We start from the raw sequence: 17,533 nt of genomic DNA, 5'->3' as shown, positions 1-17,533 counted from the left end.
ACTACAGGCTGGAGCTGGTACACTTTGTCTTTATTCTCCTGAAAGAAATAAATGAGTTGTAGGTTTGTAACCTGACAAAGATTGGAATCAAGTGTCTGTAAAACAGCCAACATTAAAAACTCAAAAAATTCTGACTTGCTTCCATTTGTACCCTCAAACTGATCAATATCACAGGGTCTCCAGTAAAGCCAGTCACTGGGACACAACTGCCAAGCAAACAAAAACCCAACACCTCAAAAATCCCAAAACACAAACCAGATCCCTTCTCCCCACAAAACAGCCAAAACCAACAATGATTTGAAAATCTAACAATAAGTTAGAGCATTGATGACACATAGACAAAGGTCCCCTTTGTTATTAGTCCCAGAAGGGCAGACAAAAGGACCTCACTATTTTATGATCTGGAAAGCTCCACTGTGTAGCTTCAGGTATGCTGACGATGAAAGAGTGACGTTTGTTTGTTTGCTGTTTTAATACCATACCACACACCTTTTTCAACCACTCTTAAAATCCAGCTTTTAAGTGCAACACCTTGTAGATTTACAGAACTTCTAAAAAAAGTCAACCTGCAACTTCCTCGTGCCACAGTTCTAGACCATGACTCCATCACAAAAGGATCTTATGACAGATCTTTGATTAAAGCCCCTGGAACCAATATCACAAAATGCACAGCATCCAACACTACGAAGGGCCCACCTTCCCCCCCAAAAAATTTCAAACGATACAGATTCTAAGTCCAGATTCTTGTAAATCAATGGTTAAACATTCGTATCCTGCAACATCTGAATATGTTGCAATGTTGACAACAAAGTCTGGCCAAGAAAAAGCATTTGTGGAACTTACTTAATTTTTAATGTTTTTCACTAAAGCAGCAAAATCACCTGATAAAAATTCATATTAATTTAAAAATCAAATTACACTACAGCAAGACACCACAAACATCTAACACTAAGAAAATCAGAATTATAGCATTTAATTCCATAGCTGCACAGAGAGACAAAACCTCCAAACTTGGAAATCACAATACAAGGAATCACTCAACAAATCCTCTGACTCCAGAGTGACAGGGCACAAATATGAATTCTATTCTGCTTCTATGAATGGAACTCTTGTGGTTATCCTAAAATGGAGAATCTACCACATTATTGGTAACAAAGATATTTAGCTGCATCCTCTCAGTAGCAACAGAATTAAATCGTATGTTCAATAAACAGGTCAAAGAAGAGTCCACTGATTGCAATATATACAACACACACTGATCCAGAGGAAAAAACTGAGGACAGAACAGAAGTGTTTCAATGTACCTTGAACGCTGAAGACTTCGTGGAGAGGCAGGTTCATGACCTGCCTGCTTGTCAGCTATTACTGGCTGCTGAGGTGCTGCCTGGGAAGCTGGTCCTTGTTTAACACCTGGAGTAGCAACCTGGAAAATTCAAAACTTCATTAGATTTCCTCCACAGTAAAGAGCAAGCATTAAGAACCAGAGAAAACCAGGGAAATTAAAAATTACAACACTGGTGGGGCTTTTTATTATACAAGGTCTTTTGTTGATAGAATTTTTATTCTCTTCACGAGGTGGGTGTTTTTTTGAAATCATCTCTAGTTCCACAGCTGTGATAGAGAGCTTTTTTCCTAAAACAGAAAGAGTACTTAACAGACATAACGGAAGCAAATTTAAATCATCTGACCTGTCAAAATACTGCAAGTTTATTAGGTAAAATAGTTTAACTCAGTATCACTTTTGACCATATCTTCCAGCTGAGAACCAAGTTCGCTTTCAACCTTGGAAGAGGTGTCCATTATCTGAATAAAAATTTTCACTTAAAAATTTAAGTTTCCTACTTGAGAATACATTACACAGTGCCAAGAGAGCAGAATTACATCACAACCACATTATAACATCTCTACCAGAAATGGAAAAGAAAATCGAAAGCATATTTATCAATCTGCTACTCCCCCAGTTGACTGTTCTGTCAGTTCTCAACTCATGAATGACTAAAAAAATAGTCACCAGTAGCTTCTTGCTCTTCCTTTGTAGAACACATTCAGTACAAGATACTGAGACATCAGCAGTGAGATACAGACTTTTCTTCTGTGAATTTCTGAACTGCAACTGGATGAAAAGTTTGGGGATACACTAATGTCTAAGTTACAGTAAATGACGTTCAAGATACTTGTTTTTGCCCGATGCTTTGCATATCTCAGTCAATTTAAAGTATGAACAAGAGCGGATCAGATCCAAAATTTATCCCCCACTCTGCAAAACCAAGCTAACAATTTTGAGAGGGAGGGAGCAAAGAAAAAAATGGGTTCCAGGGATCCATGAAGACAAAAAACAAATCATGCAGCCTGTCTGGCATTTGCTGACATCAAGTTGGTGTAGATCACTAACTAGTGCTCACCTGAACCTCCAGAAATTCTCTGTTTCAGAAACAGACTCCTGTGAAACAGACCATGGCAAGCCAAACAGTATCTGCTGAAGTAAACTTAAGACTTAACTTGATTTATTTAAGTACACTTGGAATCTTAATGTAAATTCAAACCTACTTACATGTCTATAGGGAAAAGTCACCTTTTAAAATTATCATCAGAGTGAAAGTGTGTTCTTTCTGGCTTTTAGATTAATAGACATATATTAAAAAAAAGTCTGAATAGTACAGGAAAAGGTCAGTTTTAGAAAGATAAAGCAAGATCAGTGTAAGATTACTCTGTTGTTGAAACCAGCAGAACTGTATAGTTGAGGGGGGTGAAACAGTAGCAGTTCCTAAACTGATTTATGAAAACAGACTACCCAAGTACCTTTATGAAATGTATGACATGAAGAGCTTTGCTATCAATGCCTGAATTTTGCTCAGCTTGTGACAGACATTAACTATCAAGGCTGTTCAAACAGAAGGAATAATTTCAAAAGGAAAGTCCATCAGAGATAACAGCATCACCTTGCAGATCCAAACTGGAAAAGTAATCATCTGCTTAGCTGGTAAAAATAAAGAAAATGGATTGTAAAGAAAAACTGGGATTTATGAGAGAAAGCAGCCACAAAAGCTCACTATTCCATGCTTTCCAACTGTTTGAAAGACTGTAAATATGTATACCAGAAACAGAAGAACAGTAAGGGCTAAATAAATTAAAAAAAATACCACAAGCAATATTCTGAGTTTGACAGATCTGTGTAATGTGCTTTACACAGTTATTTTGCAGAAATTCAGAACAGTTTCTAATCACACAATACAGGCCCAGCTAAAAAGCAAAATGTGACACCAGGATCCTGAGTCTGTGACACTCAAGCTGCCGTGTGCACACAACACACCTCCATCCAGACACACCAGCTTGAGCTTAAAAGCAGCACCGACGTGTTCAAGCAGCCCTAAGTAACAGAGCTCCCTGTGCAAATGGTGCTACACTAGTCCCAGAGCCAGCCCAAGTCTCTGTGCATCTGGCACTGGGCTCTGCTTGCACAGTGCCAGTCCAACCTTGTCTGCCCTAAGCCCATGGGCCTGTGCTCTGAAACCAAGTGTGTCCTGGCACAGCACCACATCTTGATTAGGCATAATTTACTCAAACTCTTAGAACAGGATAAGCTAGCCTGCCTGACATATCTGAAGGACTACTAAAACAGACATGCTCACACTGGAGCTATCACCACCTAACTTCTCATCTCAATCCCATCTCATGGAACTGAATTACACTAATACAAGAACTATCAAGACAGTTCTTTCCCTAGTAAGCTGGAAAAGTATGTGCTGCTGAACCAAAATTTGTTACTTCTGGGACTAACACACAAACAATTCATGTTAATACTTCAACAGCTCTGTTAGCATCAGATTTGAGGAATATCAAACTCTTCAAGAAAAGATCCTGCTGTCAAGCATTACCACTAATTCTATTTAGCTATCTGTGGAGCTACTTGAGGTAATGAGAAAACTGAAAGCTTTTATGGTTATGATATCTCAGGATATATATATGATATATATATGATATCTCTCAAGAGTTATAACTTCTTTGCAGAAGGATGAAAATAAAAACTTGCCAATGTCTATAATAATGAACAAAAGTCCATCAGGATTAACAGCATTCTGCATCAAAAACATTACAGCTTAGAATGAGTAACTCAGAAATTTACTACACTTACCACTTTGATTGCAAACACATTATACCTGCTTCAAAAATAAACCAGATGTGCAATCTCACCTCACTGAAGTGCAATCTTAACAAAAAGGTGGATTACAATATAATAATTTCAAAATGTGCCACTGTATGTCAATATACAGACATCACCACTTTCAGAAGAACTTCTATATATGTATCAATAAAATACAGAATACCCTATTTTAAAAATACCAGAGGTGAAACCCTGCATGTCAAGTCACTAACTACAGGCAATCACAGCTCTTGCATGAAAGTGGAGATTCTCATATCAAAACAAAAAATAACCAACACTATGTAGTTGTTTTGAGCAGTGGTAGTCTTGCTGCAGTTACAACTCGTACCAACTCTTCTCAAACCTGCATTTAGCATTTAAGTATTCTGCTTCTACTGAAAACCTGAGGGAAGGCTTGTGTGTCCAAAAGCATATTCAATTATACAGTTGGTCTACCAAGACAGATTGGCCCTACTTAGAACACTTGGCTTGCCTTCACTTTCTCTTAAGGGCACAGTTTCCTACCACTCCACCTACTTCACAAGTACAATGCTGGGCTCTATACTGGGGAAAAGGCAGCAGGTTCAAGATTGTACACACAGTTCTAGGAAAACACCTGTAGCAGGATGGTAAATACTAAAGAAACTAAATTCAAAAAACAAGAATAAATTTGGGGGAGTGGGGGGTGGAAGGGGCTGTCCTTCCTACAAGTTTTCTTTCAGAACACGCTGTAAATAAAGATCTCAAAGGATAACACTTTTACCATGTTTATAGTGTAGCTGATAATCAGAACTTTATTTATACGTAGATCCAGATCTCTGCGTTGTAGAGACCAGAATAGATCAATTTCCAGTTAGTGACAGTAAATAACTTAAGAAGATCCTTCTTCATATCTCAGGATTTGAAAGTGCCAAATATCTTGAGACTGCTATTTGATAATTTCATTACTTATCACCTAGCTGTGGGATGTGAAGACATAGACTGAGGATGTAATCCAAGGGCAGAAACAAAGACAACAACCAGGATTAGTACACACAAAGCTTTAACAATTCATTGTATCACTGCCAAACACAGGAAACTGGGAGAATCACTTGGTTTTCTTTGTACCCATGAAAAAAAATCAAATGTAAGGAAATGAGGCATTTTGACTAAAATGAGGAATGCAATCTGTTCTCCTGAAGATAAAAGTACTCCTCAAAGGCCTTCAAGACATAAGAGGTTCTCTTGTGAGCAAAAAATTAAAAAAAAGACACATTAGCTAAGCAGAGGTTGTGGTAGGGAACAGGGATTTTAGGAACGGGAGGAGGGGTGTCTCACCCTAAAGTCTAGAGTCATGCTTCTTAGGAAGAACCTTAGGAGCTATTTTATGTTAGCTTCAATTAATGTTTTCCAGTCACTGATCCAATGAAAGAATTCTGAATGAATGGGGATGAGGGGGCAGGAAGAGAAAGGGATATTATGTTATTGACCTGTAAACACCTAGAATATTTCTAAACCAAATTTGAGATTACATCAAATCAACTTGCCCAAGAATTTCTCTCCCATTCTAAAAATCTTTTATTGCCTAAAGTCTAGAAAATTGTATCAGCTGGTGCCTTTGAATTATGTTTTTTGGGGTTTGTATGTATTTTGTTAAAATACTGATGCCTTGATAGTATCTGCAGACAGCATCTAAAGCCAGCACAAAAATTTCTTCTAGAAAAGAAAAGTGTACTAGAATTTCATGCTGGAGTTGCACTGCCAAAATACAGTCAAGTAGTTGCTTCCAGTTGTTTCTGTTTCTTTTGAGAAAGACAACATACAAATTTTATCATCCTATATAAAACTGCTACCATATGGATATGTAGGAGTAACGCTTAATATTATGTACAATAATTTCTTACTGCCACATGGCATAAATGAAAAGGATCTCACCTTCTGCTGGGATGATACTGGTGGCGTAGTCATCAAAGGTTTAAGTGGAACAGTGTTAGTCTGTGGCGTGCTTATCCTGGGAGATACGTATGATCTTGGTGATGAGGCATCAGATGTTAAAGACATTGGAGACTGATTAGATGGCTGAGCTGTAAAGGAAGAAAATTCTTTTAAATAAAACCATATCCTATCTTAAAAGTGAATTAGATTTTCTTCTGGTACTTTGGAGTATGCTGTATTAGGTAACATACAAACATGTTCATCTTGACATGGCTGCAGGGTGAACAACTGGAACAAATGTTCAACAACAATCCTAGCTAAAGAATTGTTTTCCCCAAACTCCACTTCTAAAACTTCAGGGAAGGGGGAAAGAGAAGAAACTATCAGGCAGTGCTTTTTACGCATGCAGAGACTAAATTATTTGCGATTCCTATTTTAGGCTGGTCAACTTGATTTAACTGAAAGAATCCATGAACAGTTTATCTAGAAACCTATTTACCCATTCTAGGCATCCACGAACAGTTCCCCAGTCATGGTTAAAAATTAGCATTAGTATAATACTGATTACCTACTCAATAAGATGACTGCATTTAGTTTAAGTTTCTAGCTTTACTAAGTTACAAGGAGAACATACTGAAGATATCTGAAAGAATATCTTGCCTGGAAGCCGAAAAAAATTCCCCACAAGAGAGAACAAACTTTCTTTTAAGAATTTAAGGCCTCCCCCAAGAGTCACAGTTGCACAGTACAACAAGAAGGGTGTTCAAAGAGTTGTGTTTTATACTGAACATCAAATAACATCTAATTAAGGTCCAAAATAAATTGAGAGGGCCTTGCACAGGTTTCACATTACTTATATAGAGTCAGTTAACATACAAAGAAAATCCCAAAAGGCAAGACAGGAAAGCAGATTTACTCAGTTGTGTGTCAGCTTCCTGCTCCCCAGGTAATAATTTTTTAACCTATCTTTGGAAAAAGTCATTCAATATCCTCCACACACAGTGGCCAAAGATACAACACCACACAGCTTCTACAAATTTAAATTGTATCAGCCTTTTTAAAATGCAATGTAACAATTTTATGTAAGTGAAAAGAAGACTCTGAGTACCTTGCGTAGACAGTTGAGCAGCTTGAGAAATTAGGGAGGTGATATTGAAAGCAGATGGTCCAGCAGTAAGAATTTTATGGAGTATAGACTGCAGAGAGGCTTGTGTCACAGCTGCTGTTAGAACTGAAAACAAACGTTCTGTTTTACTGACAATTCTAGAACATCACTTTAAACTGTTCAAACTGGCTAATTACATTTAAACCACATTTTCTTTCAGATTTTGTTCCCATATCCACAACGACCAAAGATCTACCCGATCTATTTTTCAATGACTTGAACTCAAGATAACTTGGAATGTCAAACAAGTCCTTTATTTAGTAGTTTTATCTTTGAGACATGCACTTAAAAAAATTCTTTTAAAAGTAACTTCAATTCTTCGGCTTGACTCTGTGGATCAATAATAATTCTTGTAAACACCAAGAGAATATTTGTTCAATTTACTACCGTAGTAAGCACAATGTGTGGGGGATTATTTTACACTACAATAATTTTTAAAAAAGCAAAAAGCAGTATCACTTTAACCCAGTAAAAGAGATGGGGACAGACTTTCTGTTCAAGGGGAAAAGAAGAATCTTTCCAGTTAAAAATCTGTGTTTCTTCTTAAAAGCAAAACAAAAAACCCTTATCTGTTCTGGGTTTAGCTGCCCCATGTCATTCCTCCCAGTAAAAAAATCAATCACTTTTAACCATTTTAGAACTGCACTACACAGGAAGATGATCTTATAGGATGAGCCACTGAGACCTTGAACTAACCATGAGCTTCTGAACTAATCTTTCCAAAAAGATCTACAGGCTCTGCGGGATACTTCCTGAACATACATTCCACCCGTGCACAAATCTGAAAAAACTGACTCACTGGCACAAGCACAGAATAACTCTGAGTCATGTGCACAGTAAGGGCAGCCCTGCCGTGCAAGGTGAAGTCACTCTGCCCACGTGGACCCAGCCAGGCCCTCATCCCACCAGAACAATTCTAAACACTCTTGTTCCAAGACAGACACAGCTGCTGCTGAGATATGGCAAGACAAAATGACTAGAAATTTCACTTGGCAGCTCTCTAATAAAATACATTTGGAGTCTTGACTGGATCTTTCATTTTTCAACCACAATAACTCCTACTTTTTTTAGATCAACTTAGTGCACTACAATTTTAAAAGTTTCTCCCTGCACGGGAAAAAAACCAAAACAGTAACCTACTCACCTATTAGTACTGAATGAAGCCAGAATATTTGCTAATTAAAAGAAAGCAACTGATAGCTTTTTCTTATAAATAACTGCGATGTACAGAATATTTTGTACATATTTTGACTGTCATAGTTTGCACTTTCAGAAAGTTACTTAACTCCGGGCACTACATGTAAATGTTTTGCTTCTGATTACAAACAGTGATCTAGGCACAAGTTCAAAGAAGCAAACAAAAAATCCCACACCACTTTCTTCATCAGTAACCTGCCACATGCAGACACCACATCAGATAAAATTGCATTCTAATTGCACCAACTCTACCTCTTCTTGCAGTAAAAGGCATTATAGCTAAGTGATAAACTGTCTTCTTATAAACTAGGCCAATGTGACAAAAATCTAAGGGATACACTGATTACACGCACAAAATTTAACTTGCTAGCACAGCTGCTGATATGCTACTTCTATTCAGAGGCTAACTTGTTACGCTGAAGAAAAAAGTTGTTAGGCAACAAGATTTAAGAATCCCTAGAAGTTTCAGTATTTGCAAACACACATTAATAGAACAGCAGTGCAAACTACAGAAAACAAAGAAGAGCACATGAAACAAAAGAACAAAGAGCTTTAACGAACTTTTGTGCGGCAGACGAATGCTGATACAGCGATTAAGTCACCCATCTCAACTGGACTGCTCATGTACATCAACATTTATTAATCTGAAAACCTTGAGTGTTAAAGAAGTCTAACAGAAAAACTAACAAAACCAATCCCCACTTTACCTAGGGATTCATTTATTCACTTTTCAATTAAAATAAGGCTTTCATTTCCTAGAGCTTGGCATCCAATGATATACTAACACGTGTGAGAGATTACATCAACTTTAAAGAATCCTTACCTTCATTGATTTTGGATATATCTACGCTAGAATTATTAAGCTGCAAGGTGGCTTGCAGAGCAGGCAGCAGCTGTCGAAGGAGATTTGGGTCCTGAAGTAATGGAGGAATTGGTGATTGTGGGACAGGTGAAACAGGAACTGTAGGAGCAGATGAAGCAGGCGCAGAAGTTGGATTCAGTCCAGAAGCAGAAGATGTAGAAGGAGTTGTGCAAGAATGGGATACAGACTTGTCCACAGATGCAGACTCTGAACAGAAGATAGACAGTATTTTTCATTTTCCCCAATATAACCTGACAACTTCTCACTAATACAACATTCATATTAAATACAGAAGAGTAAATGCCTAACTATAGTTATAAGAAAAACACCCACATCATTATTAAAAGAAGATATTTGATATCTAATGCAATTTACGCTACTGAACCTAATATTTATTAGGAATGCACACACACAACTTTTCCACTTCAAGATACTGGACAGAAAGCTGTCAGTATTAAAAATAGGACATTTTCCCCCTAGCTTTTAGGACAAATGCAGACCAAAAATTCCTTGGCCATCTTTTTCTTTTATTGTGCATTTACTCATATTCTACATTTTCACTTGTGATTTCAATCTTTCTTTGGAAAATATACTATGAACAAAAACCTTATAGCCCATGGACTTCACATATAAGCTACTATGTCAAATTTGAGGGAGAGTATAAGTCATGCTTCATTTATTAAGAGACCAGACTACAAGAAGTCGCAAAATAAAGACTAAGTTTCATACAAAATCCAGCTACACTGCTGAGGATTTAGACAGGAAAATGAGCTGTACTGGAAATGTAAAAAAATGTGCTGTTAACATCCCCACAGCAGAGTGGAAAAATATCTAAAAATGTATCTTCCCATAATTAATTTTTAACTTGTCAGCTTCTCGTGAAGCATCAAGACCTATATCTTTTATTTTATTAGTGTGATTTTAGCAGATATCACCACTTATTATCCACAGAAATAGGTAGTACTTAAATTCAATTACATTGTATGGCAATTTGTTCTGATTGAGTTATTTCATTAATTTTGAATTTGACTTCCAGTTAACAGAAGAGTTGCTCCTCCATTCCAGTACTGTGAGAAATTTCTTCAATTAAAGTATTTCAACTTACTATAGGTGTTCCATCAGTGACTTCAAATATCCTTTCTTTAAGAAGTCTGGTCTACTGTATTTCAATCTTAGCTCCCCCTTCTCTCATCCCCATGAAACCCTCAGAGATGTCTGCCCCCAAATTCAGTCAAGACTAATGGTTCTATAGCACCAAACAAGCTGGATGCTGAGACTAAAGCTATGGATTCAAGATCTCACCCAGGACGTTTTCCTGTAATATTGAAGAGCTGGATTTTAAACCCACCTCAAATGGGCAGAGAAATCCAACTTGGATATTCCACATTTCAGGTAAAAATCCAAATGAAAACTAAACTGGCTGGGAAATTCTTTTACTTTAAAGGCATGTTTGTTTGTTTTCCTCTGGAGATATGGTCAAGGTAAGAAGATGCTGACTTTACTAATAAAGAAGTCAGAAAGTCTTGTTTTACTACTTAAGAATAAAATGTTACAAAATTTCTAACAGCTTTAGTTTTCCCAATAACCTTAATTGAAACTTTTAAGAGTAATCTGGAGAAGAACCCTAAAAAAATTAACATAAAATATTACAGAAATGAGTATCAATATGTAAATCCAATGAGATTAGAAATCTCAGCAAAAAGAAAGGGGATTTCTGCTTCCATGCAATCATGGTATAAATAGTTTACAAAGGTCACGAATACTCCAGAAAACTTCTTCCAGAGAAGTAACTGAGAAATCTGAACCAGAAAAAAGCCGCTGAAGAATCCAAATTTGAGAGCTCACAAGGATGCAACAGCCAGGGCACAAACACCCATTTTGAAGCTTCAGGTAAACTTCTGGAAAAGATGTGGCCTTATCTAATTACAAGCTCCTCAGGGCAAGGGGGTGGTTCATATATCTGTTGAGGGCACCTGGTCATTTGGCCAAGAGCTTTCCTAAGAACAACTTACAAAGAGACAAAAGGGGTTACAACCACTGAAGATGGGGGGGAAACAGTTAAAAAATTTCTGCATGGTTTTCAGTAACACACGAACTAGGGCAGCTGATTAGGTATTAACCCCCATTAAAACAGTAAGTCATTAGTAAAAGTCTTTGTTAAAAGCTATTGCATATAAAATCTTATAGTGTTCAAAGTAAATGTTAAGACAACTGCAGGTGAAGACACATCTAACAAACACGAATCTTATCATACTAAACAAAAACACATGGAATTTAAATTGAACTTGGATCCGCCATAGTCCAAATAAGGACAGGATGCACTGGCAAACAAAAGCAAGAGAAATAAGCACAAAGGGGCACGTTAGTACTTATATACACACAAGCCTCCTACTCTACAGTTTTAAGAATCTTACAAAAACAACCAAATAAAAACCCCGAACAACAAAATATCCTCATTTCAAAACAAACAAACAAACAAATACTGAGCAACTGCCAGCACTAATTTCAAAAGGTTTTTAATGTAGTTAGGCTTGTCTTCACAATTAAATATTGAGTTATTTTAAGTAAAGAAGCAACTCAGTACTATGTTATTAATTCACATAAGCAATACCTGACCCTCAAACCACACCAATGCCAAACAGCTGGAAGTGTTTTTCACCCACGCTGCAGCTCTGAACAGAAAATACAATAAATCAACGGCAAACTCAAGCTAACAATGCAGTGAAGACAAACCTTAAGCCCAGTTCTGGGTATTCACTCATTTCTTGAATAACAGAACTCAAAACATGTCACTCAAAATGACTGAATTCCATGAGGTCTGTAAAAGTACTTTAGCTTGGGTGAGTTTCTATGCTACAAAATACCACAATGAATTACCTCAACTCAACACAGTCCAGTTATTTCTTTTAGACAATATGGAGACACTATTCCATACCTGTATTATTGGAGGTATTTTAAGTATGTGTTAAAATATATCTGTGAAAGGTATTTTTTGTACAATCACCCACATCAAACACCTAAAGATGCAAAACAAGAACAGTGTCTAACACTAACATTCCAATCTTTTGAGATGCTTTACAACACAAAACCAACAGCCTAAATGTTATGAAAAAATACGTCTCTATGATCATGACTATCTACATGTGTATCACATTATAACTGTTATTTAACATCATAGAGGATGCAGAGTACAATAACTGTCCAAAGCATCACTACACTACATAAATTAAGTAATTTAAGTTATTCATAGTGAAAATAAAACATATAAACCCGTTTCTGTCAAAAAAACCCTGTAAAAGATATTTGTGAAAATACACGTATTTCTTGTTTGCATTAAGCAGCTGTCCTGGTTCCAGCCAGGACAGAGTTAATTTCTGTAGTGGCCAAGAGGGGCAGTTATCCTGTATCACCTCACCATTGCTTGGGGGAAGGGGGCTTTTTGCAGTCAGGGCACTGTGGCAGTGGTTCAAGTATTAGGGCTTCCCCTGTGGTGAGCTTTTTGGCTTCCCATGTGGTGAGATTTTTTTTTGCGTGTGAAGCGTTCACCTCTCTTTTACACCCTTTTATTAAGACTGTTGCTGTTACTGTTTCTTATTTCATTTTCCAGTAAGTTGCTCTTATCTCAACCTCTTTCTTTACCTTTTGGACCTCCAATTCTCCTCCCCAGCCTGCCATAGGGGAGGGAGCAGCAAGCAAAAGGCATTGTGGTTTGGAGTGTGTTGCAGTGGGAACACTAAACTGGGGAACATCATTCCTAAACCACAACAGCCTTATTTGGTACCCAACATGGGGCACGAAGGGTTGAGATAACAGATACAACCAGAGCAGTTGGAAACAAATTTGATCTGAGCATTTGTTGTATTAGATACAGAGACATCGGTCACAATGTTGCTCGGTCTGTTCACGTGGTTGTGGTACCTAACCCTGTACCTATTCCCATATAGGCAGTGTGCCCATCACAATGCTCCTCTTCAGAGCAGGGAGAGGGATTGGGATTGCTTTGTTACTGTACTGTGGGGTATCGGTTTATGACGTGATAAAATCAAGGGCAATGAGGGTCATGTGGGATGTGCGTTGAGTGCTACTCTCCTGCCCTTACCTCACACACTACCTTTGTGAGCACGTTAATAATCATACCCAGTCTGTGCAGGGAATAGGGGAGGATGATTTTCCCCAGCTTTTCACCCCCTCTTCCTCTTTCAGGTCTGTTACAATGGCTTTTGTGAATTCAGAACTTCCTCTGGATGTTAAGGAAAGCATAGTCTTATTGCTGTGTCTGCTATGTCTCCTCAATATGGTTTACATCATGTTTAGAGTCAGGAGAGATATTTATAGGAAAGCCATTCAGAGATCTGCCCTGAGGGTGGATAGTCAAGAGTGGCAGGGAAGGTGGGAGAAAATGGGCCAGTTTGTGGGGAAATTCTCTGCTCCAATGGTTTGAAAGTTCACCCCAGAACAACTACAGGAGCCTGTTAAAGTGACAGAATACTTGCAAGGAGAATGCTGTGCCAACTCCAGAGCAGCACCTTGCTGCGGTGTGCTGGGCCACAGCTATTCTTTGCCAGACACATTTCCATAGTAGACAGCATCCTTAGGAGGAGGAGGAAAGCAGACCAACAGGCACTGTGGCCACTCAAACTGCAGCTGAACATGAGGAACAACCCATGCTGGCAACAATTGCCCCTATACAGAAGAAGAAATCCAAGACCATATCAGTTTGCTTAGTGAGGGATGAAGAGGAAGCACGGCCCTTCAACAGGAGGAAGAGGAAGAGCCAGAAATAATCACCCGATCCCTATCCCCAGGTGAGCTGTGAGCTATGCAAAAAGACTTCAGCCATCAGCTGGGTGAGCCCCTGGTGACTGCCAGCGCTGGGCTGGATGTTAAAAGGGAAAGCCCCTTCCACACATCACGCCCCTGAAGCTACATGGAGTAAGTGGGTTGGGCTGATCACACAGCGAGCTCGAACAGGAAATCCCAGTCGCTCAGGGATCTTGGAGATCATCACAAACTGGCCTGAAGACAAAAATTTCAGACTATCATCAGAAGAGAAGGCGGAAAAGGTGACACATGCTGAGGAGGCCCCACCATATAATCAGCTACCTGAAAATGAAAAGTGACATGCTCTCTTTACTGATGGTTCCTGCTGTACCACAGGGATCCACTGAAAAAGGACACCTGCTGTATGGAGTCCTACGCGAGAAGCTTTCGGTGAACAAAGTGGATCAATTCACATTGCAGAGCTGAAAACATCCAGCTGGCTTTAGATATTGCTGAACAATAGGGATGGTCAGCACCCTACCTCTACATTGACTTGTGGATGGCAGCAAATGCTCTTTGGGGTGGCTGGACCAATGGAAAAAGACCAACTGGCAGTGCAGAGGTAAACGCACTGGGCTGCTGAATTGTGGCAAGACATTGCTGCCCAGGGAGAGAAGGTGGCTGTAAAAGTATGTCACTTTTGTTGAGTGGGGATGGATATCATATCCCCTATCACGCACCAGCCTCTGGAAAAGCTGAACGGTACAACGGACTGTTAAAAACACTTTAAAAGCAATGGGTGGTGGAACCTTCCAACAGTGGGATCGACATTTAGTCACGGCCACCTGGTTAGTTAACACTAGAAACTCCACCAATCAAGCTGGCCCTGCCCAGTCAGAACCTCCATACACTGTAAAAGGGGGTAAAGTCTCCGTGGTGCATATGAGGAATGTGCTAGGGAAGACAGTTTGAATTAGTCCTGCCCCAAGCAAAGGCAAACCCATCCATGGGATTGTTTTTGCTCAAGGACCTGGGTGCACTTGATAGGTAATGCAGAGGCACAGGGAAACACGATGTGTACCTCAACAGCATTTGATTTTTGGGTGGGAATAGTCTGTAATGCTGAATTGTATAATACTGGTGGCTGAATAACATTGCCACTGTATGCTCTAACTTATTCCGGTCATGGTACCGTGGCAGCAGTTCGTGTGTTGTGGGTTCACATGTGGTGAGCTTTTTTTCATGTGTGAATTGTTTGCCTCTCTTGCACACCCTTTTATTAATATTGTTGCTGTTACTGTTCATTTCTTAGTTCATTGCTGTTTCCAGTAAATTCTTATCTGAACCTGTAATCTTTACCTTTTCTTCTCTACAAGAAACTCCTTTGTGATGAGACAAACATGCTAAAAATACAGACTACCGACTCTTTGTGTATAATCACAAATTTTTTTACAGTGATTTAAACCAATCTGTCTTACTCTATGGTTCCAGACTGGATGCTTTATTTCACATAACTAAATCCTAGAAATACTGCCAATAAAACAAAGCTGCTAAATATTTTCACATCCATTTTTGTATAATATAACTACAAAGGTTAAAAATTGATTTAATTTATGATGCTATACAGAGCTTGCAAGTTTTGCTTTTTGAAGGTAACATAACTGGTCAAAACTTTTCAAGATGAAATGTTTGCCTGACAAAAATCCTCAGGTTATCACTCACTGGAGTGTGTGCATTTCCCTGTTTTTCCACAAATACAAGCAAAAACTCCTCACTCCTTCCTTTTTCTTCGTAATTTCCCTTTTCTGATCTGCTTTGAGAGACTGTTTTATTGTACATTTTGCCACACAGTTAAGTTTACTTTCCAACATCTAAACACCATTTTCTAGTTTCTAAAACATTTATTAGGATTTTTAAAAAATGCTTACTAATTATACAGTCCTGTAGTTCTTAAGTGCACTTGAAGCCTCAAACATGAAACACAGTCAAGATGAACAGAGCATGCTAAGAAAAGTTAAGTAGCTTCATAAATCTAAGTCCTGTAGTTTTACAACTCCAATACACTGGTTGCTACACCTGTGTCAACATCAATTCACATTCATTAACAAGTTATCTACACTATTATTGCAAAATAAGGATTTGGATTACATGGCAATCATTCATAAACCCAATCTGAATCATTACGCATCAATCAGACTAATCTTGAATCTACAACAGGAATTTCACCAACAGAAATGCAAATTTAGTCTGTGTCTTACAAAAAAATATTTTGTAAATAAATGACTATGCTGCAAGGCCTGCAAAAGTCTTAGACCATGACTGGAGAATGAACAGGGCAAGTCTGCAGCCTCTTCGTTGTCAACACCAACTTCTATAAAAATGCCATGCAAATAATTCTTCAACCTCACCTAAAATTTCAGCTATTATCATGAAAGTCTCCAGGAAAGGTTTTGAAATATTAAAAAAATGAAGTAAAAACCAAAAGTAGAACATAGCCTGCTCTGATCTTTTGAAGTATTAAAATCTTCATTAATTAAAATTTATTTTATCTCTTCCTCTGAATAACAAAAAAAAATCAGATTATTTTTTTAATTTTTTGTGATTTTAAAAATAAGACTTTGCACCAATTTTTCCATTATAAGCTACACACATTAAAGTTTTAATGTCTGGAGCTTTTAAGAAAACTTCTAAAAAAATCTATTCACTTTGTTGAAACAATGTGAAAATACAGTATGCTTTCTGACAACCATGCAAACAAGTTTATTAGATGCAGTCTACACATAGAACTGTATCATAGAACAAAACAACTTTCTGCGCCATCAACTTTAATCACAGGGAAAAAATGAGCAAGAGATAAAGCCATCCAAAACAAAAAGGAGGAAAGAAAGTAATCAGATGGCAAAAAGAAACACAATTAGATCTGGAGATTAAGGTAATGTGAAGAACTATTAATTGGTTTAACATTAAAATGGAGCCAGAGGAAACCTTTCTATAATGAAAATAATTTTTTACAACCACAATGATTATGGAAGAGCTTTGTATTCATAACCTGCAATCACATCTTTTGGACAAAAAGGGCAGAATCCCAAGTTAGCAGTCAGTACTTCCTATGACAAGAACCTGTATAACACAGGTGCATCTTTTCTCCAAATTTTGTAAAGAGGTATCTGAAGCAGAAATACCATGTCAAGTCAGAATGGAAATACTGTGATTTTTCCAAGTAGTAGGAATTTTTAAATAACATGGCCAAGCAATCCTTTCAGTAAAAAATAAAAGATCATTTTCAGCAGTTGTGCCACAATGTTCCTCAGTTACAACCTAGACATGCTCAATTTCTCAGAGTTTGAGGCAGTACATAAAAACGCTGCTGAATCTTGCCATCACCAAGCTCTGCCTCTTATGACAAGAATCCTTGGTCCTAAGCAAAGAGCTGATCCACTAGTGACCAACATTCTGAAACACAATCTTAAGCCTACTATGTTTAATGCAGGGG

At 38.0% G+C, this 17,533-nt stretch overlaps 1 protein-coding gene across 1 annotated transcript in view; it reads right to left on the bottom strand.

The window, feature by feature from the left end:
- WAC (WW domain containing adaptor with coiled-coil) overlaps nucleotides 1–17,533 on the bottom strand; it is a 57,420-nt gene that overhangs the window by 11,740 nt on the left and 28,147 nt on the right. Inside the window, exons 8-11 of the mRNA XM_027687010.1 lie at nucleotides 9,241–9,486; nucleotides 7,164–7,286; nucleotides 6,056–6,204; nucleotides 1,305–1,423 (exon numbers count right to left, since the gene is read on the bottom strand). Of these exons, the coding sequence (XP_027542811.1) occupies nucleotides 1,305–1,423; nucleotides 6,056–6,204; nucleotides 7,164–7,286; nucleotides 9,241–9,486 (637 nt within the window). The remainder of the gene's footprint in view (nucleotides 1–1,304; nucleotides 1,424–6,055; nucleotides 6,205–7,163; nucleotides 7,287–9,240; nucleotides 9,487–17,533) is intronic.

This window comes from Neopelma chrysocephalum, unplaced genomic scaffold (genome assembly GCF_003984885.1).
Source record: "Neopelma chrysocephalum unplaced genomic scaffold, ASM398488v2 Primary Assembly neopelma1_72, whole genome shotgun sequence".
Taxonomy (NCBI): Eukaryota; Metazoa; Chordata; class Aves; order Passeriformes; family Pipridae; genus Neopelma; species Neopelma chrysocephalum.
Note: the sequence above shows the minus strand (reverse complement) of the source record. Positions and strands in the feature narration are given on the sequence as shown.